Here is a 26,338-nt window from a genome sequence, read left to right as displayed (position 1 = left end):
CATCGGTTCGTTTCTTCTTGCAGAATGCTAGAACTGTGGTATTTTATGATTTATGATTACCACTGGCTTTCCCCATAAATCAAGCGCCATCGCCCGCAGATTGTAGATTACTTTTGCTATCGAAGTGTTTCCATCCGTCGGCCGCACAGCAAGCACGACCCAATATTGGAATAGTTTCCCTTTCAATTGACCCCACCTTGCGGGCTGTGAGCTGTGAGCCGTCGTTAGGCTCCATAAAGCCAACACCAGCTGTTCTTATTTATTTACTTCAAAAACTTGGTAATACTCAAATTAACACAAAATACTATTAAATACTGATGCAATTACTAACAGAAAACTTAATATGTATTACTTGGAACTCTTTTGTATTTACTTTATCGTGTTTTCTATTTGTGGGGCTCTATTATTTATTATCTATCACAAGTTTCCGCTCGTCTAAGTATGGTATGTACGGTATGCATATCAAGAGTCTGCCACTAATACATGGGTTGCACTATCCAATCCTTTCAAACTAAACTCCACTCAATGTCATATGCACAGGGTCGTGGCCCTCGGGTTCAGTGATTGTGTATGTGATTGGTTGGATTATGGGAGACATTTGAGAAAAAACAATCTACGCAACAGACTAATCGCCCAGGTTTTGAAGTTATCCCTCGAGTTTCCTCTGTGAGCTTTGTCCGGCCTTAGATACACTCGTTACTCTGGTTTGACATCTATCCGATATGTAATTTGCTGGTATCTTTTCTTCTGGGATGACATTACCTCCTTTGGTTTTCTGACAGCTTGTATTTCAACGTTAGCTTTTATTACAAGCGTTGAGTGCTAATAAAAGTTATTAGTATTCTTTAGCAAGCCAAAACAGATATGAACTTCCGCACAAGAAGATTTATGAAATCTCGTAACATTTTTCTTATGTGTTCATTTAGGAAATGCCGTTATTAATGGGTCTCATATATGAGCCATCTGAGATGTTTATTGGACTACTTTTATGACGAAGACTAATCAATGTTGTGAACTCGGGAGCATTGAGCCAATGTAGAAGACTTTTCTAGGGTTACAAGTTACATTAATTTATATCTATTCTGAGACAGGTTAATTGATAGCCGCAGGCTTTCTTGTCCATTTCAACTTTCATTTTCCTTCATTTCCGTATATATGTAAACATTTCTACATAAGTAACCTTATGTTTTATGGATTAATTTTCTTAAATTCGTTATCTTTTTATCAGGAGATATTTTTATGACATTTTGCACGTATACCTTGTTTTTCAATCTTGCCGTAGTTAGGATTTCACTACAAAGTATTAGTATTCATTTACGGAATCCTAAGGTAATGTTATTGTAATAAATTAGCAGCAATAACGAAAAATTCATGTTAAATATTATAATGCTATTATAACTGTTATATATTATTTTATACTGAACGATATAAAATGATGTATAATAGTAGATAATGTAAATAACATAAATGCATAGTTATAAGTTAAGAGGTTTCTCATAACCCGCCACACTAGGCTAGCCGGTGTTGAAATCAGTCTAAAAAATCCCAAACGCAATGCTATTTTTCAATCTGTCACATTCTCTGTCTGAGATTAACGTCCTGCAGGAGTGAAGATGTAAAGTCCGACGGAAGTATACTGTTACATTTAATGTGCGTCTGTTTACGACGTAACGAAATAATCATCAATTTTTCACTTGACACAAACTTTCCATGTGGATTTTCATTATATTTAGACGTTTTAGTCTACAACCGCTTCCACGAATGTTGGAGCTAATTATTTACACTTTGCTTATGATAATTTTATTTGTCGTCCGAGTCTGTCATTCCGTAGAAGTGTCAAGTCACTAATTATTCTCCAGAGATGCGGAGCGTCTGAAGGCAATTGGAAAAGAAAGCGGCGAGAGAGATGAGGAGTATGTGTTGTGTGAGACGGTGCGACGGTGTGACGGTGTATGTGTGGCGAGGAATGCATTTTGTGCAGTTGCATTCCTTCCGTCTGGTCTCTGTTCTATTCCTATCCGCAGCAAGCTTCTCCGAGATATTCCGTCTGCGTCTCTCGTGGCTTAAGAAAAGTCATCCAGAATAAACACTCATATTTTTCTTATTTTGTCCTTGCGTTTTTTGTGATGCCACGGTTGCCCATTCCTCTCTTATTTTTAGTATGTTTACCTAACTGTAGTTGCTTTTCACTTATTTTAGTCATCGTTTATCACAAACCATCTTCGTTTCGATCCATATTTTATCTGTATTACTACATAGTTATCTATTCGATTACGCATTGAATCGAATCCCTTTGGGAAGTGGTATAGATGTTTATGGTAATAACTAATATCTATTCTATTCACAGTGAATCAATTTAGGGCAATAAACTATACAATGAAAACGTTGTTACTTAATTCGTTTAGAGTTTATAGCATAATTTACACGAGCGTATGTACACGCCAAACCGACGATCAATCACACGACATCATCTGATGGTGATATCATATTATTATGAGTGTTGAATTTACGTCTCAGTTGGGTACGGTAATATATATTGGTTTGACGACGAAATTAAGAGCTAACCTTTCTCCATGCAGCAATAACTTACGTAATTTAAGAAGTACTTACCTACATCTCTCAGATATCTGAAGTTCACTGTGACAACGTTATGGATTCATCCTCCGAGGACGCGTTCACTTCTATTGCTTTGACTAACTGTTGCTTCATCAATCACTCGTTGGGGCACTTAGAATGATGCTGTTTTTATCTTTATCAACGTTGGGCCGTTATTATTTTGGTGCTTCCTTTAAATAAATAATTCGAACTTAATAAATTGGTATAAACTCCCAACGAGATCGTTAAGGCGTATTCGCCCAACGGGGACCTATTTCACGACATCGATGATGATATTCTGTGTAGTAAATTATGGCAAACGAAGTATGAAAACTTAATACTTAATACTTATTTGCCACTATTAATGTCAGGAGTTGTTGGAGATATTTGCTTGTGATTGTGTTGCGTGGGGTCGCAACGGCTTATTGTTAGAATTTTAGATTTGATTGTCATTGTGGAATTTTCCTGTTTTCTTCAGCGAGTTTTGCTGTTGTTATAATCTTATTTTCTTTGTAAAGCTTCTTAGGTTTCGTCAGCAAATAACATCTTTTATCGTTGTTGTGGTCCTTCTGTTGCCACTGTAAAGTTTTCCTTGTTTCTTCAGCGAGTGGTTCGTGCTTATTGGTAATAAGTTAATTAACAATGTCTTTTTGTACAGTGAGCTTAGGTAAATGCTATTATTTTAAAATAGATATATTGTGTGTGCTGTCATAAATAATGTCAGTTGTAAAACAAAATAAATCAGAAAGTCAGTATGTAATTGCACAACGTTAAAGTAGGTAACCCTTTCATTATTAGTTTGCTACTTGCGGTCGAGATTTTTTTCTCATTTCAAACTATTGATTTTTTTATCACACTGCTATGTCTATAGGATAAGAGAGTCTAAGCCAGGTTCGTGAATATGAAGAAGAAAAACATTTATGAAAACTAAATAGAAAAAAAAGGAGGTTTGTTAGATAAAATGACTTTCCAGATCTGAAAGTAGGGGGCGCTGCATTAGCTTATGTCTGCATCTGGAAGATTGGCTGTTTCATCTCATAAATGTATGTCGTTTTCCCTATCTGCCTTCCCCTCCAAGGACGTAGCGTGATAGATTAATTATGTATTTGTATGTAAATTGAGGTTACCTACAAGCTACAAAGCAGTACCAGATCTCACGACTTGTATGATATTTAAAAGCTGATTAACGAATTAAGGTTATTGTACCATTTTGGGCATGATTTCCATTGTGGGGAATGAATACTCGAACACTCCCGTTTTCAATTCATCACTCTCAATGTGCTCACAATTCACAATCGAGATTTTAATCGATTCACCTACGTGACCTTTTATTAATAACTTGACGCTCACGAACTGTTCGTATGTTTCTTTCCACATACGGATTTAATACGCCCAACTAATTAGCTTCGACACAATATGCTTTCCATTTGCTGGCCGCTGGTGAGCTGCGGACATTATTTTATTGTTTTAAGTGTCGTGATTTATTGTAATAGCTTACTTAATACCAAGGTTCGTTATTCTTTTGAGGCAAGATGAAAGCAATTGAACTGGTGTTATCTGTGTGGAACTGACAAATTTGACGTAGGCTATTGCGATATTGCATTTGCAAGTACCGACTTCTTTAACACTGTTAATTCGTTATGGAATTTCATTGTAATGTTAAGATTGTTAAATTGTGTTACTTATTCTTATAGTCCAGATTGGTGTTTCCCTACTACTAACTCTTGACACAAGTTCCTGTCAAACGACCTTTTTTACATTAACCCCACATTTTGGGGATGCTATGTGAAGGAAAGGATAGGAAGTTCTCGGTTTAAAAAAGGGTATGAGGGGTGGGTAGGAATCTGGGGGTCAGTCTGTCCAGGAGTTGCGTATGAATCCATCCCTTTCACTGCGATGCAAGGCGATGGGCCGAGAGAGTCCGCATGAAGACTTCGAAAAGTGTCTCCCTCAACCGGTCTCACCTGATCCCACCTGTCACGCAGTTGGTGGGCAGATGAGTCCGCCGTCAAGACCTGGACAAACCTCATCCCATTAACTCGGGTACCCCTGCTTAGTCACCAAACATAACGAACCACTTAAAGCGACCTATGATAGATGTGTCATACCCGCCTCCCAAATTGAAATATTTACATCCATTAATCTCATCTTTACAAAATATAACTCCTTAAATAATGTTATTTATTTGAATGCATTGTGTTGCATTACAAGGCACGTAAAAAATAACCGCCAAATGTCTAACTCTTTGATTTTCCAACATCTAACTTTATTACATTTCATTTTGATAAAAACAAATGAAATAAAAATTGATGTGGTACCTAACTGAAGCCTTGCAGAAATCCGTGATTTTTACGTCTACTCGCTAGTAGATTCACAGTCATTCTCGTGTTAGAATTTTGAATCATGTTGTGTTGTTGATAGTAAATCGAATTTCTCCAGTATGTAGTAATATGATGATGTTGGCTGGTTACGTAATCGTGTACATACCCATTATTGCACGCATGTGTTGTGTGTAGGAGGTGTAGTTGTGTGGAACAAAAGGTCGATATCTCAATTGATTCCAATCTGACCTGCCATATTATTTAAATAGCATCCTTGAATTCACATTTTTAAAAGTTGACTGTCCTAATCAACCCACGTACATTTATTCTCTGTGTATTTGTTTAATTATAATAGTGAATGGAATGATACACCAGAAACATGAATTTATTTATTTTTTTATAAAAAAACTATATTTGCAGTTCAGTTGTTATTTTCAGTTCAAACTTGGGCAAATGTCCACATTTTAAAAGCTATATAATTATGTATGTTGATTGTGTGTCACTTTTTTCTAATATAAATAACTTTGCAAGTGTCTAATAAACTTAACTCACCGTTGAACTCTAATAAATTTGTGAATCTCTTTAAATTAAACAGGCGACTTCGAATTACGAATGACATCATTTTTATTACGATAAATAGACCAAATTATTATAATTATTCGTCTGAATTGCCCATACAAATTGATAAAATTTCACGAAAAAGAATAAATAAAAAAGAATAATTACTGCTTATAATAATTTGTTATCCTTTGTGCTATGCATAAAAACCTTGTCTCATAAACCGTAGTTTATCATTAAAAATAAAAATAAAATCGAGCAATTTGATGAAATATTATTACAACATATTTTCAACAATTTCGAAAAAGAAGCTTAAAGCTGTCTTTTATGATTTTGTCATTAAATTTGTCAATTGCTGTGTACAGACGATATTAATTTTTCTATCGTTTCATTTCGGCACTAATCGATGGCAGAAAAAAAAATCGTTCCAGGTACGAAACCTCTATAAAATATACGCAAATTATTCATCTATTGATTTGAAATATTATTTTTTTCAATTAATTTAAATTTTGAACGTGTAAATGTATGAATATTAATAATATTATTAAAATGTTGGTAGCCCCCCCGCATCCCCTTCCTCGCGCCCTACGGGTCTTCTTGCTGCCTAGTCAGCAGTTTGTCATTTTGACAGGCCACCATTATCATTGCCGTGGACTGTAATTAAAACTAAGTTCCCCAGTGAGCATTTATTAGGTCCTGTCATTTATCCACGGGTTTCGCCGGCACCTACCTGCATATAGAATACCTACAGCTCTTTTGATCCTTAATTTTAACTTTATACCTACCTAGATTTTCTTATCTATGTTATAACATTTATTCCCTTGTAAGATTAAAAAAATCGCGATAAAATGTTTTGAATAAGAAGACAGGCCGGTGCAGTGGCCTGCTGCGATATCTATATTTTTTTCGGAAAAAAGCGTTGTTGTGATGTCTATCCGAAAAAATGAATTTTTTTTTAAATAAAATTTCTCAGAATCCTTTTTTTTGTGTGGAAAAAAGTAGGAGATAATTCTTACGGGAAGAAAATGATAAACTTTTTTTAAATATGTTAAATAGTTTTTTAATGTGTTCTCTAGTAACGTATTCTGTGAATATTGTTTTGTTTTATATTTTAACATATTATAACCACCTACGTAGCGTCGTAGTCTGCGCATTTGACATTTGGAAGGTTGCTGATTAGATTCATACGCAGCGCAAAAATAAAAATTTTGATTTGGGCTTTGCTAGGTCTAGGTGTTGTGATACCTACTTTACAGCTAAGGATTATTGTAAGTATGGGAATTCAGGCCGTTTTTGTGCTTAAGTATTGACTAAGCGTTTTCTCTATGATCGATCGTAGTAACACATTTATTACTATCTTTCTTTGTTCAGAAATAAAACATTTAAGTGTTTACTTCTAGGCTAGGTAAATTACTGTAAATACTGTAACTGATTCGAGTAATTTCAAAAAGCGGTAACTAATTTGCGTACCTAATGCCATAATTTGTTTACTTTAACCGTAACTCCACAAATTCTATTTAAAGTGTTTTCATGAATAACTCAAGGCTGATATATCACTCCCACGACTAAAAGACAATGAAGATGATTTCATCTCCTAAAAAATTAAAATAAATCATCACTAAGTTAGCTGTCATCGGCGTTCTTAAAATTATCGGCGATGTCATAAATTGTTGGTTTTTTGCTACTTTATTATTATATGAATTATGTGATAGGTACCTTCTCTAAGTCAAATATGGTAAGCAGTCATGCAAATACACATTATATTCAAACAATTACAGTTATATATTTTTAAGAGGGAATTGGCTTAGCGGCCATAACTTATCATAAATACGATAAATAAACTATACGGTACAATCCATATTTTTTTCTAATCGGACGCTCGTTCGAAAGAAAATAAGCAAAAGGTTTTTTTGCGGAAATCGTTTTCGAATCATTTTGATATTCAGGTGCTTCGTATTAATCATTTGAATGCAGACGAGGTCGATTTTGATAAATATTTAAAAATAAGTTCGCCAATGTTTCGATTGTATTATAAACTCAAATGTGTATCCGAGTGATTCATTCGATTATTGAATAATTTTTCACTGATTATATTTATCTTTAAACCCCTTTTAAATCAGTGTCAATTTGAATCGCCCATTACATTAGGTACATTGTTTCTTTATATCAACTTTTATGTCAACACAGATTTGTTTGTTATATTTGCTTCTGATTTATGTCAAGCAAACCAACATGTTTGTATAAGTTTGTGGTGTGGAAATAGATTATGTTTAATTTCCTTTATGGGTCGTGACTTGACCGAATGTGCAGGTTGTGTAAACTAGACTTCCTACTTCTTTTCCCTCATTCCGTTTGTCAAGACAATTCACAATAATGGTTGTAATAATTATTCATCAATTCTACTGGTTCTTGGTAGGATTTTTATGTGGTCATCGTGTTAAGGAATCTCAAGATTTTTGGCAACGCGGGTTAATTAACCTCCTTAAGGATATGTTCAAAAATACATTTTTTCTACTCTGGGTTTATTAACTACTCTGGGGAAATTACTTATTATATAAATTACTATATTTTTATAAATATATAAACATATTATAAGACGGTGCAATCTAAAAAACAGAATTTTGCAAAAAAAGTAAGTTATTGCGAAGATATAATCAGCTGGCGCTCGATCAAAAATTCAGTGTCGCCGATCAATAAGTTAATACTCTTTAAAGCTTAATCCGATTATCTGGGAACTCTGTTTTAACCTCTTTTTGATGTCAGCATTTATAAGAAAGAAAGGAGGAGTAACCTACAATTCAGATGTTGCCTACAATATCCGTCTCATTTATTAGGTTCTTACGCGCCGGTTCAGCGTCGATATAGTTAAGCCCCGTTGACGGCCTTTTTAATCCTACGCGGTGGTAAATATTTACGTCGCTTAATATTTACACCTCGAATAGTATTTATGTTTTATTTGAGACTTTTTCCAACGTTGATTGTTGATTTTTTCAGTATACACCGACCAGCCCGTGTCCTCGGCGTCTCCGCCCACGCGCGACAAAATCAACAGCGAGGATAAGGCGCGCTCCCGTCGCGGTGCCGCGCGGAGTCGACGCACCCCGGCCTGGGGCACTGCGGACCAACAAGAAGGTACGTCGCATACTCACTGATTACATTTGAGCTTTTTTACAAATACGATTTATATATTGGATTTTCCATTTTTTGTTATGGAAATAATGGTATTTATATTTTCGAAGGAAGCAAATACTTTGGGGTGTGACATATTAAATGAAAAAAAAACATACACTTAGTAAGACACCACTTTATTTTTGAATCAATAACGATAGCCAACCGGGTTTCGCTTGTCCTACTAAGTGTCTTACTAAGTGTCTACTCTATCAGTTGATATTTAGCCCTGATGAAGCTTGGGACAAGCGAAACCCGGTTGGCTATCGTTATTGATTCAAAAATAAAGTGGTGTCTTACTAAGTGTATGTTTTTTTTTTCATTCAATGGTATTTATATTTTATTTTTACGTCGACGAATACATTTTAGAATGATTTTAATTGTATTTATTTTGATTTACCGCCAAAACGATGATAATATATTATTATGTCGTGCGAAAGGCGTCTGCGACGTCATTGTGACACACTGGCCGACATTATTTTATATGCAGTCTCCTCACTGGGTCCTGATAACAGTAGTTGGGTTGGCAATCATTAACGTATACACGTCATAGTCAAATTCGAACCTTTTATGAGTTAGCGATTTTCGAGCATTTTTAAACCTACCATTAAACGTATCTTTCAATATTGCAAACGTTTTTAACAGAATCCCTCATTGGTGAGAATATCCCTTTAGGATACATAAACACCATATGAGTACTCTCAGTATCGTTATGACTGCGTTTCCCTATCGAAATGTTGTTTAAATTGAATTTATCTCTGCTCTGTAACAACAAAGGTTTGTTGAGCTAAAAGGTTGAAAGGCAAAAACTATTTTACTGTAGACAAATAGTTAATGTTACTAATTTCCTTTTAGTTATTTTGAAAAGTTTATAATGTAGGTACACTATTATTGTGTTCCTCGGAATATTAATGTTGTGTATCTTTTCAGTCTAAACCACGCATAGGAGCATAATATTATATACCCAGTTGTAATTTGTAATTGAAGGTATTATTTTATTTTATCTTCGCGGGCAAGTTTCACGACTTCTTATGTAAGAATAAATAAATATACATAAATCAAGTGATTTATGTTTCAAATCACAATGGCTTGCTGAAGAAGAAAAGACCTGCACACTAAAGATGTGAATGATGAAAGGGAAAGCTGTTTCAATCTTTATGTTTTCAGTTTACTATTTTATTTTATTTCTTGTAGGGCGAACGCTATAAACATGTACCAGAGATGTTTTCTGGCGCTTACTCAGATTCTTACACATAGTTTTTCATAATAATATCTAGATGATTTATATAGCGTCGTTTTTCTGAAAAAAAACCGCAGTAGCGCTATACAATTAAACAGTGATTCAAACCCCGACAAAGTTTGTATCGCCAACTTTTGTCGGATGACTGTTAAGACGAGACAATACCCTAAAATAAATGGGGTTTGTTTTAATTATTTATGCTGAATGTATTACTAAAATCCCAAATGTTATATAGGGATCCCTCGGGAAATTACTAATTCATCGTCTAGAAAAATAAAATCTGCTGCTTACCGGTAATTTTATAGTGAAAAACGTTTAGTAAAAATTTTGACACCGTTTTACATAAAATATATTTTAATGGGTCCTGGCTAAGGTCCTGTTTTTATTAATATTAATTATAAATAGCTTGCATCTTTAGGGATCCCGAAAGAAACGTTTGAAATTTTAGTAATACGTTCATCAGAAATAATTAAAAAGGGAGCGTTGAGCAAACCCCCGTTATTACAGTCTTGTGTCGCCTTAATAACAATATTACAGAGTTATGCATTTAGCATTGTAGGTATGATTACTAGGCTAATGTTCAACACTTTTAGGACCTCTAACAGAATTATTCTAACTTGTCCAACAAACTTTACATTTCATACACGAGCGCCGTTTAATATTTAAAATGTATGATTAATTTCCCATTGCTGTACTCTGTGTATGTGGCACATATATATTTTTATAATATTTTCTGGCGGGTATTCGCTAAAATACAGTTTTTAAAAAAGTAAAGTAAAGGTAAAAGACAGTTTTTTTTTAACTCTGGGTGCGAGTGCCTTAATAATAATTCAAATTTTTAATTTTAGACAGTTGACGGAATAGTTTAGTGGGACATTTTGCTCATACCGTAATAAATTGTAAGCTCTTAATTTAAAGTCCGTATTAAACGCTGGTATTTTAACTGCGTCGAAACATACGCATGTGATCACATGGTTGTTTGAAAATACATTTATTTTCCACGCTTTTCTTTGCAACGTTATCGTCGTAATTGCTGGAAATCAGGGCAATCTAATTACAGTTTTCAATGACTTTCCAAGGTTCGTCGGACCTGTGAAGCGTTCATTACCCACAATCATGATAGGTGCATGCTTCCATACTACGTGCAAGGTTTTTTGGGTTCGCTTTAGACACGGTGGACTTTCTTTCTAAAGACAGAGAAACTTTTCTCCAGCCTCGACTTCATTCTGTGGCGATTCTCAAATGATATTTAAATCATAATGATCACTTGTCATAATCGAGCAATATTTTGTGCCCCTTGTAACTTTCTATGTTATATTTTTCTGCAATCATTTCTGACCTCAATAGTGAAATTATCTCATTACGACGAACGATACAATTTCTCCCAGTTTGTGACCGCAGTGGGATAGCCATTAACCAAGTTGAATGCTTTCTGCTCTAAAAAGTGCATTATCAACATTCTCGTACAATTTTATGACACGGTTATTAAGTCCGTTTTTTTTGGCAATCATAAATGTTTGCTTTCAATTTTTTATTACCTTGAGCTACTACATAGATTACTCTTATTATGCTATTAGTAATTACATATATTATCTTGAATCCTCTAAAATTTCGTTCATACTTTATTATTCAAAGTAAATATGAATGGTAAAAGCTTGTTCAAAGGTTTACATTGCCTACTTCCTTCATCCTCGTAAACATTATAGTAAACAAGCCTATCGCTGCCATAAAAATGCGTACAGCCATCATTTTATTCAACGAGTGAGAAGGGCAGACCACTATTACCTTTTTAACTAGACACTGGACCAATCATTGCAGTGGTACCCTTCTTCGGTATGCAATCTGCAATCGTTGTCGCCTTCGACCAGTGCTTCCCAACATATACTAAAACACAACTATTACTTAATTCGACAAAAAATATATAAAATAAAAATAGACAATTAGTGATCTTTGCGGCATACAAATTTTTGGATAATTATTTACACCCAAAAAGGTACTCTTCATGTATTTCTGTGAATATTTTACTAAGGACGGGTTGTTTCGGAGAATTTGAACAATTCATCAAATTTCAACGTTAATTTGCGAGTTCTGTGAAAGTCCTATTCAAGTTCTGATATTATATCATTATAGGCTAGTTGCTTGACAAAACTGAAATAATAACAGAACTAGAAAATATCTTTCACAGAACTCGCAAATTAACGTTGAAATTTGATGAATTGTTCAAATTCTCCAAAACAACCGGTCCTAACAGTCAATGATCTTACCACAATTATTTTATTAGTTGCCGCTCTAAAACGCGTGATACTATTATGAAACCAATTGCGTATAACTTTGATTTCAGATTGTTGTTATTGATTACTACCATTATTTTTGTATTCAGTTTTTTTCCTGTAATTTTTTTGCAATTACGTTTTCAAAGTTTTAATCTATACATGCGTGCATCAATTATTAAATCCACTGCAATAACGATTTGGTAATTTTTAAAATATTTATATTGAGGGATCAGTAGGATATATAGGTCCAATTAGAAGTTCTACGGAGCCGAACCCTCTGATATGAAAATATATGGAGTCGGTGAATTATTTTTCCATTTTATCTCTTTTGATTTGACTTGTTGTTTTTGTATTATTTTGTATTTATTATGCTTATATAATGCAGTTGCATAATGTGGATTGACTAGATGATCATTTGTGGAAAAGTGTGTGGAAGGGTTTAGTTTTTCCTGTGGGGAAGATTTAACCCGGACATAAAGTCGGAAAACTTTAATGGATAGCAGACGGGGCGTCGCCAACTGTGGATATTGTGAATATAAATAAATACACGGGTTAAACAATGTACTTTACTGCAAATATAAGTTTGTACTTTTGTAATTATATTTTAATTCTACGTTTAGATTATCGATCATCGATGTTAAAGTTGCATATTGTAAATACAACAATATGAATATGAGGCTATCGCCCGGTTTGAGAAACCTACATAGAAGGCAGCGAGAGACAAACAATATAATTAATTGGCGTTGTTACCGATATCTCAAAGGGAATCGGCCCGCGGGTGGGGGTGCAAAGCGTAAGAGCCAGGCTCCAGGCACCGGATACCGGGCACCGGGTACTGGGCACCGGGTACTGGGCACCGGGTCCAGGCATCAGCCTGGGCCACTAGTAAGTGTTGAGCGCCGCTGGGATTCTCGCTTTTGACGAATATCCCCAGACAAGGGAGAAGCGGACACCGGCCTGTTTGAGTGTTCTATCTCACCGACATTCAAGGCTGAGCTATTAAGTGCAGCTTCATTATGGACTTCATGCAAATCGTCTTCAGCGGAGATTTATATTGCTGTAATAAAAACATCATCGTTCCATTAAGTTGTGTCTCCCTAGGGAAAATTCAACCATTATTTTTAAACTTTCAAAACTATCTTTGTGTGGGATGTATCACATTACACACTGGTTCTTTTTATTAGCTTTTATTACGTTTCGTTTATTTATTCTGTAAAGTATACAACAAAATAAAAACATAAGCCACTCATCTCATTAGGGCAGTCCTGTACCAAGCAACTACAATTTAAGTGAAACAATATAAACCTACATGATACTTTTTTATTTATTTTATTTGGTACAATATTTTTTACATTTTAAGTTTTCCAGTAATGTAGGCCTCACTGGGTGGCTTGCCCGTGCTGATGCCTTCATTTTATAATATGAAAATATAATCTACATAATACATTTAAAGAGAAAATAATACATTTAAAATTAAAAATACATAATACATAATAATATATTTAAAATTAAAAAATAATACATTGAAAATAATCTTGTGTGTTTGTGAGTGATGTGTGTTTATATTGGTTTTGTGTGTTACGTGTAGGTTTTGTTTTTATTTTATGCTATGACATTTTGTTAATATTGTCTTTTTTGTTCTTTAATCCATTTTGTAATTTTGTGTGTGAATTTAATTTTATTTTCCTCAAGTTTAATTTCAAATTTTACACTGTTGAAAGCTTTTATAGCATGGTATTGGTAGTGTCTTTGTCCAAAGCTTGAATTTACTGTCATTAAATATAAACCAATTGCAAATTGTTCCAGAGTGGAAGATACTCAGAATCGTCCTGGTGTAATACCACCATTCAGAATTGAAAAGTTCCTTGAAATGGCTTTAGCTATATTTGGTGACCAGTTTCCTTTCCGTCTCCTTCACCTCAACCCCGATTGGAGATGACATGGTTTCACTGGCTCCAGACGGTTGGGAGCAGTTAGGACTCTTGTGCGGTATTCTCATAAAAAATAGCTTATTAGATTGATACAGAGGTCTAGTAGTAATCGGTCCGTTGTTTGTATAGAATAATCCAGTGAAATTATAAAAACGGCATTTTAACCATTTATGTTTTTACAAACAATTTAAAATTTACGTACAATCATCTCGCGGTAATGAATAGTAGTTTCCACTCAATGTTTTTGTTTTTGGTTACAGTCTTAAAATTATTGATAAAAAGGTTTTTGGGGATCCATGTAGAGGCACAAAATAAAAGGCGGCAGACTCGTTCCTTCTGGCGAGTTCTCGTATGTGTAAGACGGCCCGTGACGTATTGTCACCTGGTAGACAAGTAGGTGTTTGAAGTACGTAGGTTGTTCTGTTTACGATGCGATTTGGATTGCAGGTACATAATTCGGGAGTAGATGCTAAGTAGGTCGAGCGGTTTATTATTAATTATTCAATGGATATTCTCGACGCCACAGGTCTTTGAAATTGACGTTTTCGTTTAGATTCCTTAATGCGCCCATTAACAGCACCCAATAAAGTATCGAATAAAAAAAGTAAAGTAGTAGTTAAACATAATATATTACAATCTATGGGACAAGTTATAGGTTTATAATCAACATCGATTACACCCCGATCGTTAAAACATGTCGCCGAACCGCTTTCTGCTGTCGGATAACCCGGCGCTGCAATTATTCGCTATAGAATATCCACAATAAAACAGCGGCGAGCCCTATTTAATGGCTGTGAAACTATAATCTCGCTATTATGGAAATTAATGCGAAACAAAAAAATGTACACACTGCCTCATGCCATTCAGTATCGACGGCATTCTCCCACAATCCTTGTTCTCATTGTGACGGTTGTCAGATGTCATCATTCTCAATCTATGCGAGTGCCGAGATGTATAGGAATCCACGTGACCCACTTGTCTTCTCATGATAAGGCCGGAATGGCAGCCGTAAGCTTCAGCTCTACGTCTTCAGCGCTGGGACCTGAGCCCTGTAGCACTTAGCCATTTACCGATCCATCAGTTGAGGGATTCTTTCGGAACCATTTATTACGACGATCTCATTGTTTTTGGACCTCGACAGAATAGCTGATCTGCATAAGAAAGCGTCATACCAATTAAACGATATATCCGTGTCATTGGTCGTATTGTTTTCATTGTGGTATAATATATATCCTTGAAAGGGCGTATCACAATACAAATTAATCGCGATTGTGTTTATAATACGGAGAGCTAAAATAGGTACTCGCAGCAAGAGACCCGTGACATTAATTATTGAAAGTAAGATTCATCCTTGAGTTTTGATCCGAGGAGTAACAAACAAGCGTGTTAAATCTTCGCAATAAATTTAAAACGTAATTTTTCAACGCCGGCTCCAACTGCGCGAAGAAATAAACATTCATTTCATCGTTCCCTGGCACTTAATCAATTCTTTCACGCAACCTCTTTGCCGCCGATGCGAGATCAATTGCTGAAAATGTCGCTACGAGGTTGCCAGGTTTCCATACCATCTTACTTGATTAACAGCTCTCGCCACTTGGCATTACTGAACCAGTTTGTTTCTCTTTCATCTCCCGCTCAATCTGACCTGCTGCTCGGGCTCTTCTCGTGCTCCCTGCTCTTGGCAGTCTCCAGTCTCAACAGCCCACAGCCTCCGCTGAAGCTCTTATCTCTGGACGATTAGCGCTGCAACAGGCTGAGGGATTCTGCCATGCTCCAATTATACTGGAATAATTACTATAAATTCTGCGTTACAGACTAACGAATTGCCGCGATAAAGACAAAATTGACATCGCTGCGTTTTCGTGATCATATGATTACATTCCACCGTCACAGTTTTAACTTTACTATTCGCAATAAACATTTGCAATGGAATTTTAATCAGTTCCAGTCACTTTCATTCCCATCAACAGTGCCGGCCTTTTGTATTCGATTTTTCAATTTATTGTTATGGACTGAGTTTTATTAATTATTACGCATCTCTATACGAATGACAATATTCATCTTAATGCTTAAAATTCTAATCAGGTAGATTCATTGGAAAATTAGTTATCCTTTCACCGTTTTAATTTCTCTATATGTTGTTTGTTTATTGAAGTGAAACTTCTTTACCCGCGTCATGCAATTTCGAGGACCGGAGTAAAACGAACTCATGACCGAAACGAAAATGCGGGACCGATTAAAGTTCATTTGATCTAGTCAAAGTTTTGAAGTAAAATATAAATGCTTCTTAGCTCATCTCGACAACTGGCGTTGGTGGTGTAATGGTCAGCGTAGTTGCTTTCCAAGCAGTTGATCCGAGTTCGATTCTCGGCCATCGCACATTATTTTTTTGTTTTTAACGCCTTTTTTTTTTTCAATGGTTGACCATAATATCAATCCACTAAGTAATATTTTAGGCCTGTAGCATACTTGAAAAGTTAAAGAATGATATAAGATTGTTTATGATGTTAACGATAAAAAAATAATCAATCCACTAAGTAATATTTTAGGCCTGTAGCATACTTGAAAAGTTAAAGAATTTTATGATATTATTAATGATAGTAACGATAAAAAAATAAAAAAAAACATAAAATTACCATAAAAAATGGGCCAACGGCACGCGGTGTTCCCAAGCGGTCACCCATCCAAGTACTGACCGCGCCCAATGTTGCTTAACTTCGGTGATCGGACGAGAACCGGTGTGTTCAACATGGTATGGTCGTTGGCAAACGCTAAACAATATTAATTTCTATTCTACCTGCCAATAAATATATGAAAATTAGTATAAAAAAGCCCTAATAATACTGAAAACATTAGCAAGGTGTGTGCGACGTTGATAAAAATAATCATTACATACGCGCTTGAAAAAGATCGTAATTACATCCATAACTTTGCAGGAATTTTTTTTTTCAATGGTTGACCATAATATCAATCCACTAAGTAATATTTTAGGCCTGTAGCATACTTGAAAAGTTAAAGAATTTTATGATATTATTAATGATAGTAACGATAAAAAAATAAAAAAAACATGAAATTACCATAAAAAATGGGCCAACGGCACGCGGTGTTCCCAAGCGGTCACCCATCCAAGTACTGACCGCGCCCAATGTTGCTTAACTTCGGTGATCGGACGAGAACCGGTGTGTTCAACATGGTATGGTCGTTGGCAAACGCTAAACAATATTAATTTCTATTCTACCTGCCAATAAATATATGAAAATTAGTATAAAAAAGCCCTAATAATACTGAAAACATTAGCAAGGTGTGTGCGACGTTGATAAAAATAATCATTACATACGCGCTTGAAAAAGATCGTAATTACATCCATAACTTTGCAGGAATTTTTTTTTTCAATGGTTGACCATAATATCAATCCACTAAGTAATATTTTAGGCCTGTAGCATACTTGAAAAGTTAAAGAATTTTATGATATTATTAATGATAGTAACGATAAAAAAATAAAAAAAAACATGAAATTACCATAAAAAATGGGCCAACGGCACGCGGTGTTCCCAAGCGGTCACCCATCCAAGTACTGACCGCGCCCAATGTTGCTTAACTTCGGTGATCGGACGAGAACCGGTGTGTTCAACATGGTATGGTCGTTGGCAAACGCTAAACAATATTAATTTCTACTCTACCTGCCAATAAATATATGAAAATTAGTATAAAAAAGCCCTAATAATACTGAAAACATTAGCAAGGTGTATGCGACGTTGATAAAAATAATCATTACATACGCGCTTGAAAAAGATCGTAATTACATCCATAACTTTGCAGGAATTTTTTGAAGTGAAACTTCTTTACGCGCGTCATGCAATTTCGAGGACCGGAGTAAAACCGACTCATGACCGTGACGAAAAAACGGGATCATTTCGCTATAGGAGCCTAGCTAATATTATATACCTAGTTTAACTCACTCTCCTAACTCATCTTCGCTGTCTACAGGCAGAGCGCACGACTGTGGTCGTGAAGAACCGAGGTTCGATCCCCGCTTTAACTAATTTTTTTTTCTTTTTTTATAACTTTTAATTTTTTTTATCACATGCTACTTATAAATATGTCAATAGACAGAAAAAAAGAGAGAATGAAATGAAAAGAGAGAGAGAGAAGAATACTAGAAGTTTCACTTCTGTCTTGCGTAGGCTTGACACACCCATTTTTTTTTTTTTATAAACTGGGCCGTAGACGCTTACTGATTTATAACAATGCAACCTTCTAATTTTTTTTTAAGAATTTCATCACATTATTGCTAGTCTGCTTAAAAACGGAAGTGCAGCCCTTTAACGAATGAATTAACAGGTTTCCTTATAAACTTTTAATATTCTCGAATATACAGGGTGTCCGGAAAGGAAATGAATGTCCATGATGTAAAAAAGAAAAATAAGTTTTTACGAAATTCCAATGTTTATTTTCACACACAAAAATATTTTTCAATAAAAGAATATTTATTTTCCCATAATAATAATAATATTGGACAATTTTTAAAGCGCCGCTTTTGTGAGATATCACCTCAGGGGCGCTCAAACAATTCAACTTTTTAACCTAAAAACTGCCTTAAAACATTTGAATTTCTGAAAAAGTTATGCATTTTTTTTAGTTCTAAAATCATCTGGGATCACCCCTCCCCCCCCGAAGTTAGCGCAGTTTACCCCCAGACATCCTGTATTACCACTATGTCAGAACTAAATTCAGCCACAGCATTATAGTCTGTAAGCTTTACTTCTAAAATATTCCACAGCTACATGTAATAGGTACGTTAATTTAGAAGTGAAAGAAAAGTTTTTAATTTTCCTGGATGAACAAATCTTAATTGAGCTATTATTTCTGTTGGTTAGTTATAATATCTTCTATACCAAATTAGAGGAATCTCATTAATTTGAAAGTATCCAGGAGAAATTACAATACTGCGTAGGAAATATTTATGTACACCATCGTCTAAGGATTAAACTTCGCTGGCCTCTGGGGTCGCTGCGAGGTGAGAGCTTTGGCATCATTTTATGGAATTTATTAACCCTATCGAATCTCCCATAATCCCATGCGGAGGAGGCTGTTCGAGGGCGTAGGGCGGCATATTTGTTATTAATAAGTTGAGAAAATCTTCTCAGATGCATCAGATATTAATTATACGCGTATCTGCATACACACACCGGTGCATCCCCTCTCTTCTTGGCAAGGTTAGAAGAGATAGCGTAGACGTGTCTTTTTTGCCCCTTACGGGGTAACTTTGTACATTTGAATATGAAAAATATGTTAAAATAACACTTGAAATAGTATATCGTTGAGATTTTTTTATCACATCAAAAATATCAGCGTTACTTGTAGCAACATTTAATTTTGTCAGTAATGCGAATTATAGAGCATTCCGCATTACAGTTCATTCCAACTGACCTCATCAGCTGTGTTGTTTTTGTTTGTGAAATACTCTGTTTTCAGGATAAAACATTACAAGTTTTGCAATATGACAAAAGTTCCTCAAGTTGACAAAATGTGTCGGCTTAAGTAATCAACAGGTCACTATTTTTCGAGAAATTTTTGTACTTGGGCAATGTTACCACTTAATGGTCACAGTAAGGCCCCTTTACGGTACGCGATTCTATTGTGATTCATTTTATCCATTATCTGTAATATATATACATAGCGCAAGGTATGATGGTCTTTTAAAATAATTAATGGTATTAAATCACCATCGCGCAGATTAAATTGATTATCTTTGGGGCGGGTCTGAGTTAACCTTCTTCCTTCTTGGACTTGGGCCCGAAGAATGTGGTTAATGAAAGTGAAATGAATTTTACAACGCATTCTAATTATTAAAGTTGTTTGATGAACAAACTGGAGGGCAGTCTCTTGCGTACTAATATTATAATTCTATTCCAGGCTTGACTTTGGATTCTTGCTTGTTAGTAATTATTTTTTGCACGATTTAAATTACTTAACTTACTTATCAGATACAAGCAATCTTAAAGCAGATGAATAAATGTGTGTGTACCTAAAATTGTATGTAATGATGCGCACAATCGAGATATCTATGTCGAAATGATAGGCACTTAAGATGGATTGTTTCAGAGAATTTGTCCAATTCATCAAATTTCGAAGTTGAATTTCAGGTTCTGTGAAGGTATCCAAGTTCTGTTATTACATCATTATTGACCATTGGTTTTACAAAACTGAATTAATAACAGAACTTAAATAGAACCTTCACACAACTTGAAAATCATCTTTCAAACTTGATGAATTATTTCACGTTATAGTAACTAATTGATTAACGTTCCTTCGAATGAATTAGTTTGATTAACATTCAAAATTATCAAATTATGTTCCCAAAGAATCAATCGGTTACGATTTCTCCGAGGTTTTGACCATTGGCACTTGGCACAGCGGTAAGCTGCTTCGTTTCGACCCAGAGGTCGAGGGTTCGAAACCCTTCTTAATCTTCCCCTCCCCCAACACTTTCGGTGACTCTTGTTATGTATTCACAAGATTCATTGAATTCGGAATTCAAATTAGTGTAAAATAACTCCTGGTCAAATAGAATTCGGTTTCCAACTGAAAATGTATCTACTCCTGATCAAATGAAATATGAATTCGGTTAGGCATTTGGAATTTAAGTCAGTGAAAATGTAATCCTGGTGAAATTAAGTTGAATTCGGTTTGACATTCGGAATTCAACTTAGGGAATATGTAATCGTAGTTAAATCAAATATGAATTCGGTTCGAGGCATTCGGAATTCAAATCAGTGAAAAGGAACTCCCGGTCAACAGGGGACGAGGGCAGGATCAGTCGGCCGCCGACCCTTGCGGGACACCTTATTAGGCGAAGGTTCGGGCGAGCGACCTTGTGCCTTAGCGCATTCTGCGTCCCAGTACGACACCCGACACACGACACGTCACGACACACCCCACAGCGACGCAGCATCGCTTCAACGGTCGCCGGATGCACACAGTGAGATGTGCGAATGCGTGCACTCTTATGAATAAATATCTAATTGCCTTTTTGACATTGATTTAAAATATTAAGAGGAACGGCTGCGCGGCTATTATCATACAAAACGTAATTTTGGATTTGAGGCCAAAATACCTAACCAACCTAAATATTAATTTTTTTAATCCAAAGTTTTAGCAAGTATCTAGTACAAATACGTGCTACTTTATTTATTTATGTTTTATATAATAATAAATAAATCATTAAAGAATTCTATTTTTCACGGTTTTAGAGGTAACTTTGGTAATTATTTATGAGTTAATGTGAATTATTTAAAAAATACTCTATTTACCATACTAACATGATGAAATATAAAATAAACATAATTTTAAAAAGCATGTTGATGGGCGTAAATTTAAAATATAAACGACCGATTTACGCTGGAACCCTAATTTGTCGTATATAAATTAAAATTTCTACCCCATAAAACGCTATTTTCACGGCGTTTTATTTTATTTTCATTTTATCAATTTCGTACAGCGAGACTAACTAACTCGCAAAAAAATGCCAAAGTTGTCTCTGAAATTATGAAAAATGTGATTCATTAACGGTCTATATATCATAATTTAGGAATATATAAATAAAATAAAACACATTCATACTCAATATTTGCTGTACCGTTAGATGAAAAAAAATAATTATTCAGTTTGGTTGGGTATTTTGGCGTTAAATCCAAATTTAAGTTTGTTTGAAAAAGGCCGCGTTAAGTATTTATGATCGTAGATTAAAATATTATACCTTATAACATATTTACCTAGTACTTACAAGTATGTTCGGGTCTTTTTTGCAATGTAAATAAACCGTTGCCAAAAATTCACATGAGTGATATTTTCCTGATGTGATATGATTATCTTGTAGGTACATTTTTTTAAATTATCTTTCAGTCGGAAAATAATGTACCCATTTATTATATCACCATAAGCAGCAATGGGTAATGTTTAGTTAGTAATGCCCCCAATCCTTAACATACAAAATAAACTCTTGATAGCACGACTAGATAGATTTTATCTTACATCCAAACGTTAATCAATCGGCAGAATTAATTTCGAGAACCTGTTAGTCATTTACTGTTGTGTTTCCATACGGCCTACGTAATACACGTGCTTGCTGGCAATACCATACGGAAATCCACATAGAAACTACATACGTATCAGCCATTTGAACTCTGGTTTGAACCATTGGGATAGGTGAACTTTTCTATCTTTCCTACAAACATACATAAGTTTCTGTGCACCAATAAGATGTTCTTAAACAACGGTGAACTTTTCTTGAACTCCAACAACTACTTTTGGTACCACAAAAAGGTAATTTCCTACAGCTACGAACTTTTCTACCGCAATAAAGAATTTTTATAAGACTACGCTACCACACCCACAAACATTTCTACCATAGCAAAGAACCTGCCACAAGCCACAACGGTGATTTTTCCCACCCCAGTAAATAACTTACTTGTCGACAACAATACATTTCATTTTCCTACCACAAGGACATTTTACTAAGAGAATTCCCTACGCAACAACGAGTATTCCAATCACAATACCGAACAAAACGACGAAATATTTTACCATAACCACAAATATTGCTACCGTAACAATGCATTTTCTTACAACAAATACGAACTTGATCGCAGGCATTACGTGTAATTACTTAAACCTAAATAATTTTACCATAACAGCCAAGCTTCCTTCAGAACATCCAACTTTCCTGACACAACACACAACAGTCTCTTACCAGCGTACTTGAATTCCTCTGCATCATAAAGCAATAAATCACGAAGGCAATCGCGAGCCCTGCTTATGATAAAATCTTTTCCCGTTGCATATTGCAATTATTCGATACGCGGATAAACATCACGCTGCCCTTTGGTGCGATGTTGTTTTTACAATATAATTGCAATGTTCCGCAAGCCGCGAAGAAGATTTGCGCAACCAACGCTCTGCAGAGTGTTTCAATTGGAAACGTTTGATATCAATGCACCTACTTTTGATGGAATGCGAGTGGTCTGAAGCGTAGGGTTACTGTGCCAAGCATCGAGGGTTCAGTTCACCGCAGGCTGTGCTTGTACTATGAACTATTAAACTATGTTACATGATTTACATGCTTTTATTTATCGTCCATCAAACCGCACAATTTGTTACAAAATTGGCGATAAGTTAGTATTTAAAAAAATATATATGTTTAGTAATCAAACAGTTATATTATATATGAAAAATACATTATGAAATTAACTTACGATAAATTAATTAAGTTCCATCTATAATATTTTCGCATCACGTAATAGATTTAGCCATTTAGACATTATACATGTACAGTTTTCACGGTGCAGTTGGAAATGTCTACATCTTGTTGAATTTTGTGCATACTTATGGCATATTAAAAAAAATCAATCTAGTGTGTTCAGGAGAGCGAAATGAAAATCCTTTCTAAGAGATACGAGGAATCAAGAAGACAGTTCACAAAAAATAAAAATAAAGTATAGTATTTTTAGTTACTTTCATCAGAATGCATTTTCTTCCAATTTAAGTAAATTTAGAAAGTCACTTTAATTTCTCGTTACAGCTGTTTATCCCATCAAAAAACATGCATAATTAATAAAAAATAAGGTATTTGAGGAAGGTAATAAGACAATACAGCGTTTTAAAAATTAAAAACAAAGACAAAATATATGCATTTTTTGCTCTTTGTTTTATGGGAATGCGTTGATGATGGGATAATATTATTTGGTGTTGCGATAATAATAACGTTTATTCGTGTAGGAAATATGGAAATAAGGATCTTTTCCCACGACCTATTCGCATTTCTGATTTCCCCTGTTTAACAATTATATGCAGATAAGAAGATGATATTCTTCATTATCTTGATATTGATGTTGATAGTGCTCGGAAAATCATAATTTTCGACAGTTAAGAATTTGTTAGTTAAGATGTGGTAGATAGCCTTTCTTTTGGATTTTTTACACTTTTAAATTAATTAACCATCTACTAATGGCGTAACTAATACCAATACTTGCTTCTATTCTTTGTCGATGATTGGCCAATAATAATGATGTGTGACCGATTTAAAATACGAGGTAAATTATTTAAACTTTCAAAGTATTTTGAAAATTGGAGTCAAGTAATCCTTTATTATGTTGATAGACCATTTAGACTCGCCTTTATAGAGTCAATTTATTCTTACAAATTACATAAGTCCCTTTGTGAAATATGATGAATCTGCTCCGGCGAGTCGTAAGATAGATCTGTTGTTTGGTTGCCTAGTAAAATGACCGAGGGTTATACGTTATGCGCCTAATATGATTTTAATTGTGCGCCCTCGCAGGACAGAACTCTCGTATATCCATCTTCCATTGCGAGCTGAAGCCGAAGCCGTTGCATAAACCTGGCAATCAGCGGAGAGCTGCGGAGGTCTGCGAACTTAATTCTCAGTTCCATGTAATGCATATCTGGAGATGAAATTGATGAAGGAAATAATTGCACTCGCCATAATCACACTCCTAATGATGAATGCATCCGTACTTACTTTGTGCTCGGGAAAGGTTCCTAGAAAAAAGCCTCGGCGCATGATCACAGGCCATCAATCATTTTTCATTCATCTCCGTGTTGCTATTTTAATAAGAAGCAAATGGGGACACCGTGCTATAATCTTGAAGATGCACCTGTATCTGTACTGTGTATTGCACCTGCATTGGCTGCGAGTTGATCTGAGGTCTGTTGACCTTACCTCCAATCAGACGGAGTAAACCTGTGTTGGAAATATCGAGAGGAGGATTCCCTCACACTTATCGTTCGCGAGATGTCATTTCTTGTCCACACCTCGCATAAATCATTTCCCTTATCGATGGTGCATCTTGAAAATAATATGTAGACGCCAGCATGAGTTATGTCAATGTTGATATCCATTGAATTGACAAAAATGCCAGTCGACAAGGGACTACACTCGCTGTGAGGGGATTTACAATTGATTAAAATGGCCATGTTGAGACTGTTGTAGACCCTGGTGTACTGCCGCTAATCTCTCCCAGGGGCGAAGCTGTAAACACAATAAATTAATCACATAGAATGTTGCCAAGATTATGCAGTGGCTGCATACTTTAGTATTACCATGTTACCTTTTTGATCTTAGTTTTTTTATTAAAAATAATTCTCACAATGAAATAAATGTCTTTTCACTGTAAACGATTTTCCACAAAAAATACATGATTATGTTGGTACTTATCTAGTTATTATTCAACTTTGACTATCTCAGATGTTTGTTAGAGGTAAGAGGCAGTTTCTAATGTTGCTGCTGAAAAGTGTCTACATAATCGTCTACAATCTATCATGGGAGTAGATAGCAGATAGCTGATAGCGGCGAGAGTGACTCCGAGCGAATCTGGACATTGTGTTCTCAGGAATAAATCATACATCTTATGAATAAGAAACCGCCGATCCGCGTCCTCGTCAGCTAGCCACTCCGCCGAGCCGCGCCGACTAGAAATCATTGCTTTGTAATTATTGTTTCTGCAGTCAGTACTTTGACGAGAATCAGGTTTGATGCATGGGCAATTGGGCATGCCATTTCCAATAAGCGCCCGATTCAAAAGTGAAATTCTTCACTCACAGAGGGGTTTCACTTTCCTCTTGGACAGCTTTAGAAAGTAACTACCTTCCTATTCTCTGCCATAGCTGTCACTCACGTTTTCAAAATCGTGAGTTTTCATGTTTATGCTTGAAAAAACTGCTCAAACTTGCCAATGGTGGTAAAATGCGCCCTTTTATTAGCTTTTCCATTTTGTCAAAGAGCGAAAGTTATTTTAAAATGTATACCCTGCTCCTTTAATGGGTTTCGTATCATGTAAAAGTGAAGTCGAGTATTGAAAGTGTTTCGCCTGAAACAATGAATTCCTCGAACTCATACGATAAATGCGAAACATCCATCACGCGGGCCTCGCGTTCGCTCGATATTATCAAAATGTTGCATTCAAATTTGGGCAAGCTGGACGTTAAATATGTAAACGGTTCCGAGGGTGAAATACGACGCTAATTGTTCGTACGTGCTCTGCTGGAGCCTGTAGCTTGCAGACCCTCCCCTCGTTTAGAAGCTGGACCTGTTATTGGGAATAATTCCGTGACTTGGAGAGGCTCCAGACTTCAGACTCCATCGCCTGATTTTTGGGAAACCAAAAAGAAATTTGGCAAACAAATTGCGTCTGAGGCTCCACGCGCGACATTAATTGCTATTTTGTTGGCAGC

At 35.4% G+C, this 26,338-nt stretch overlaps 1 protein-coding gene and 3 non-coding genes across 7 annotated transcripts in view; 1 reads left to right on the top strand and 3 right to left on the bottom strand.

Annotated features, from left to right (window-relative positions):
- osp (myosin phosphatase Rho interacting protein outspread) overlaps positions 1-26,338 on the top strand; it is a 394,176-nt gene that overhangs the window by 348,795 nt on the left and 19,043 nt on the right. For all 4 annotated transcript variants that reach the window (XM_089634040.1, XM_089634042.1, XM_089634041.1 and 1 more), the window contains exon 7: positions 8,469-8,606. In XM_089634040.1, coding sequence (XP_089490166.1) covers positions 8,469-8,606 — 138 coding nt within the window. The remainder of the gene's footprint in view (positions 1-8,468; positions 8,607-26,338) is intronic.
- Positions 16,734-16,852, bottom strand: LOC149421818 (5S ribosomal RNA). The gene has a single exon (XR_016302563.1). It is a non-coding gene; the product is annotated as a 5S ribosomal RNA (ribosomal RNA).
- Positions 17,175-17,293, bottom strand: LOC149421817 (5S ribosomal RNA). The gene has a single exon (XR_016302562.1). It is a non-coding gene; the product is annotated as a 5S ribosomal RNA (ribosomal RNA).
- On the bottom strand, positions 17,617-17,735 carry LOC149421816 (5S ribosomal RNA). The gene has a single exon (XR_016302561.1). It is a non-coding gene; the product is annotated as a 5S ribosomal RNA (ribosomal RNA).

The sequence above is a fragment of the Hesperophylax consimilis genome, chromosome 8, assembly GCF_061612785.1.
Source record: "Hesperophylax consimilis isolate HC1 chromosome 8, BYU_Hcon_1.0, whole genome shotgun sequence".
Classification (NCBI taxonomy): Eukaryota; Metazoa; Arthropoda; class Insecta; order Trichoptera; family Limnephilidae; genus Hesperophylax; species Hesperophylax consimilis.
The sequence above is the reverse complement of the archived record's forward strand: the minus strand, read 5'-3'. Positions and strand labels throughout refer to the sequence as shown.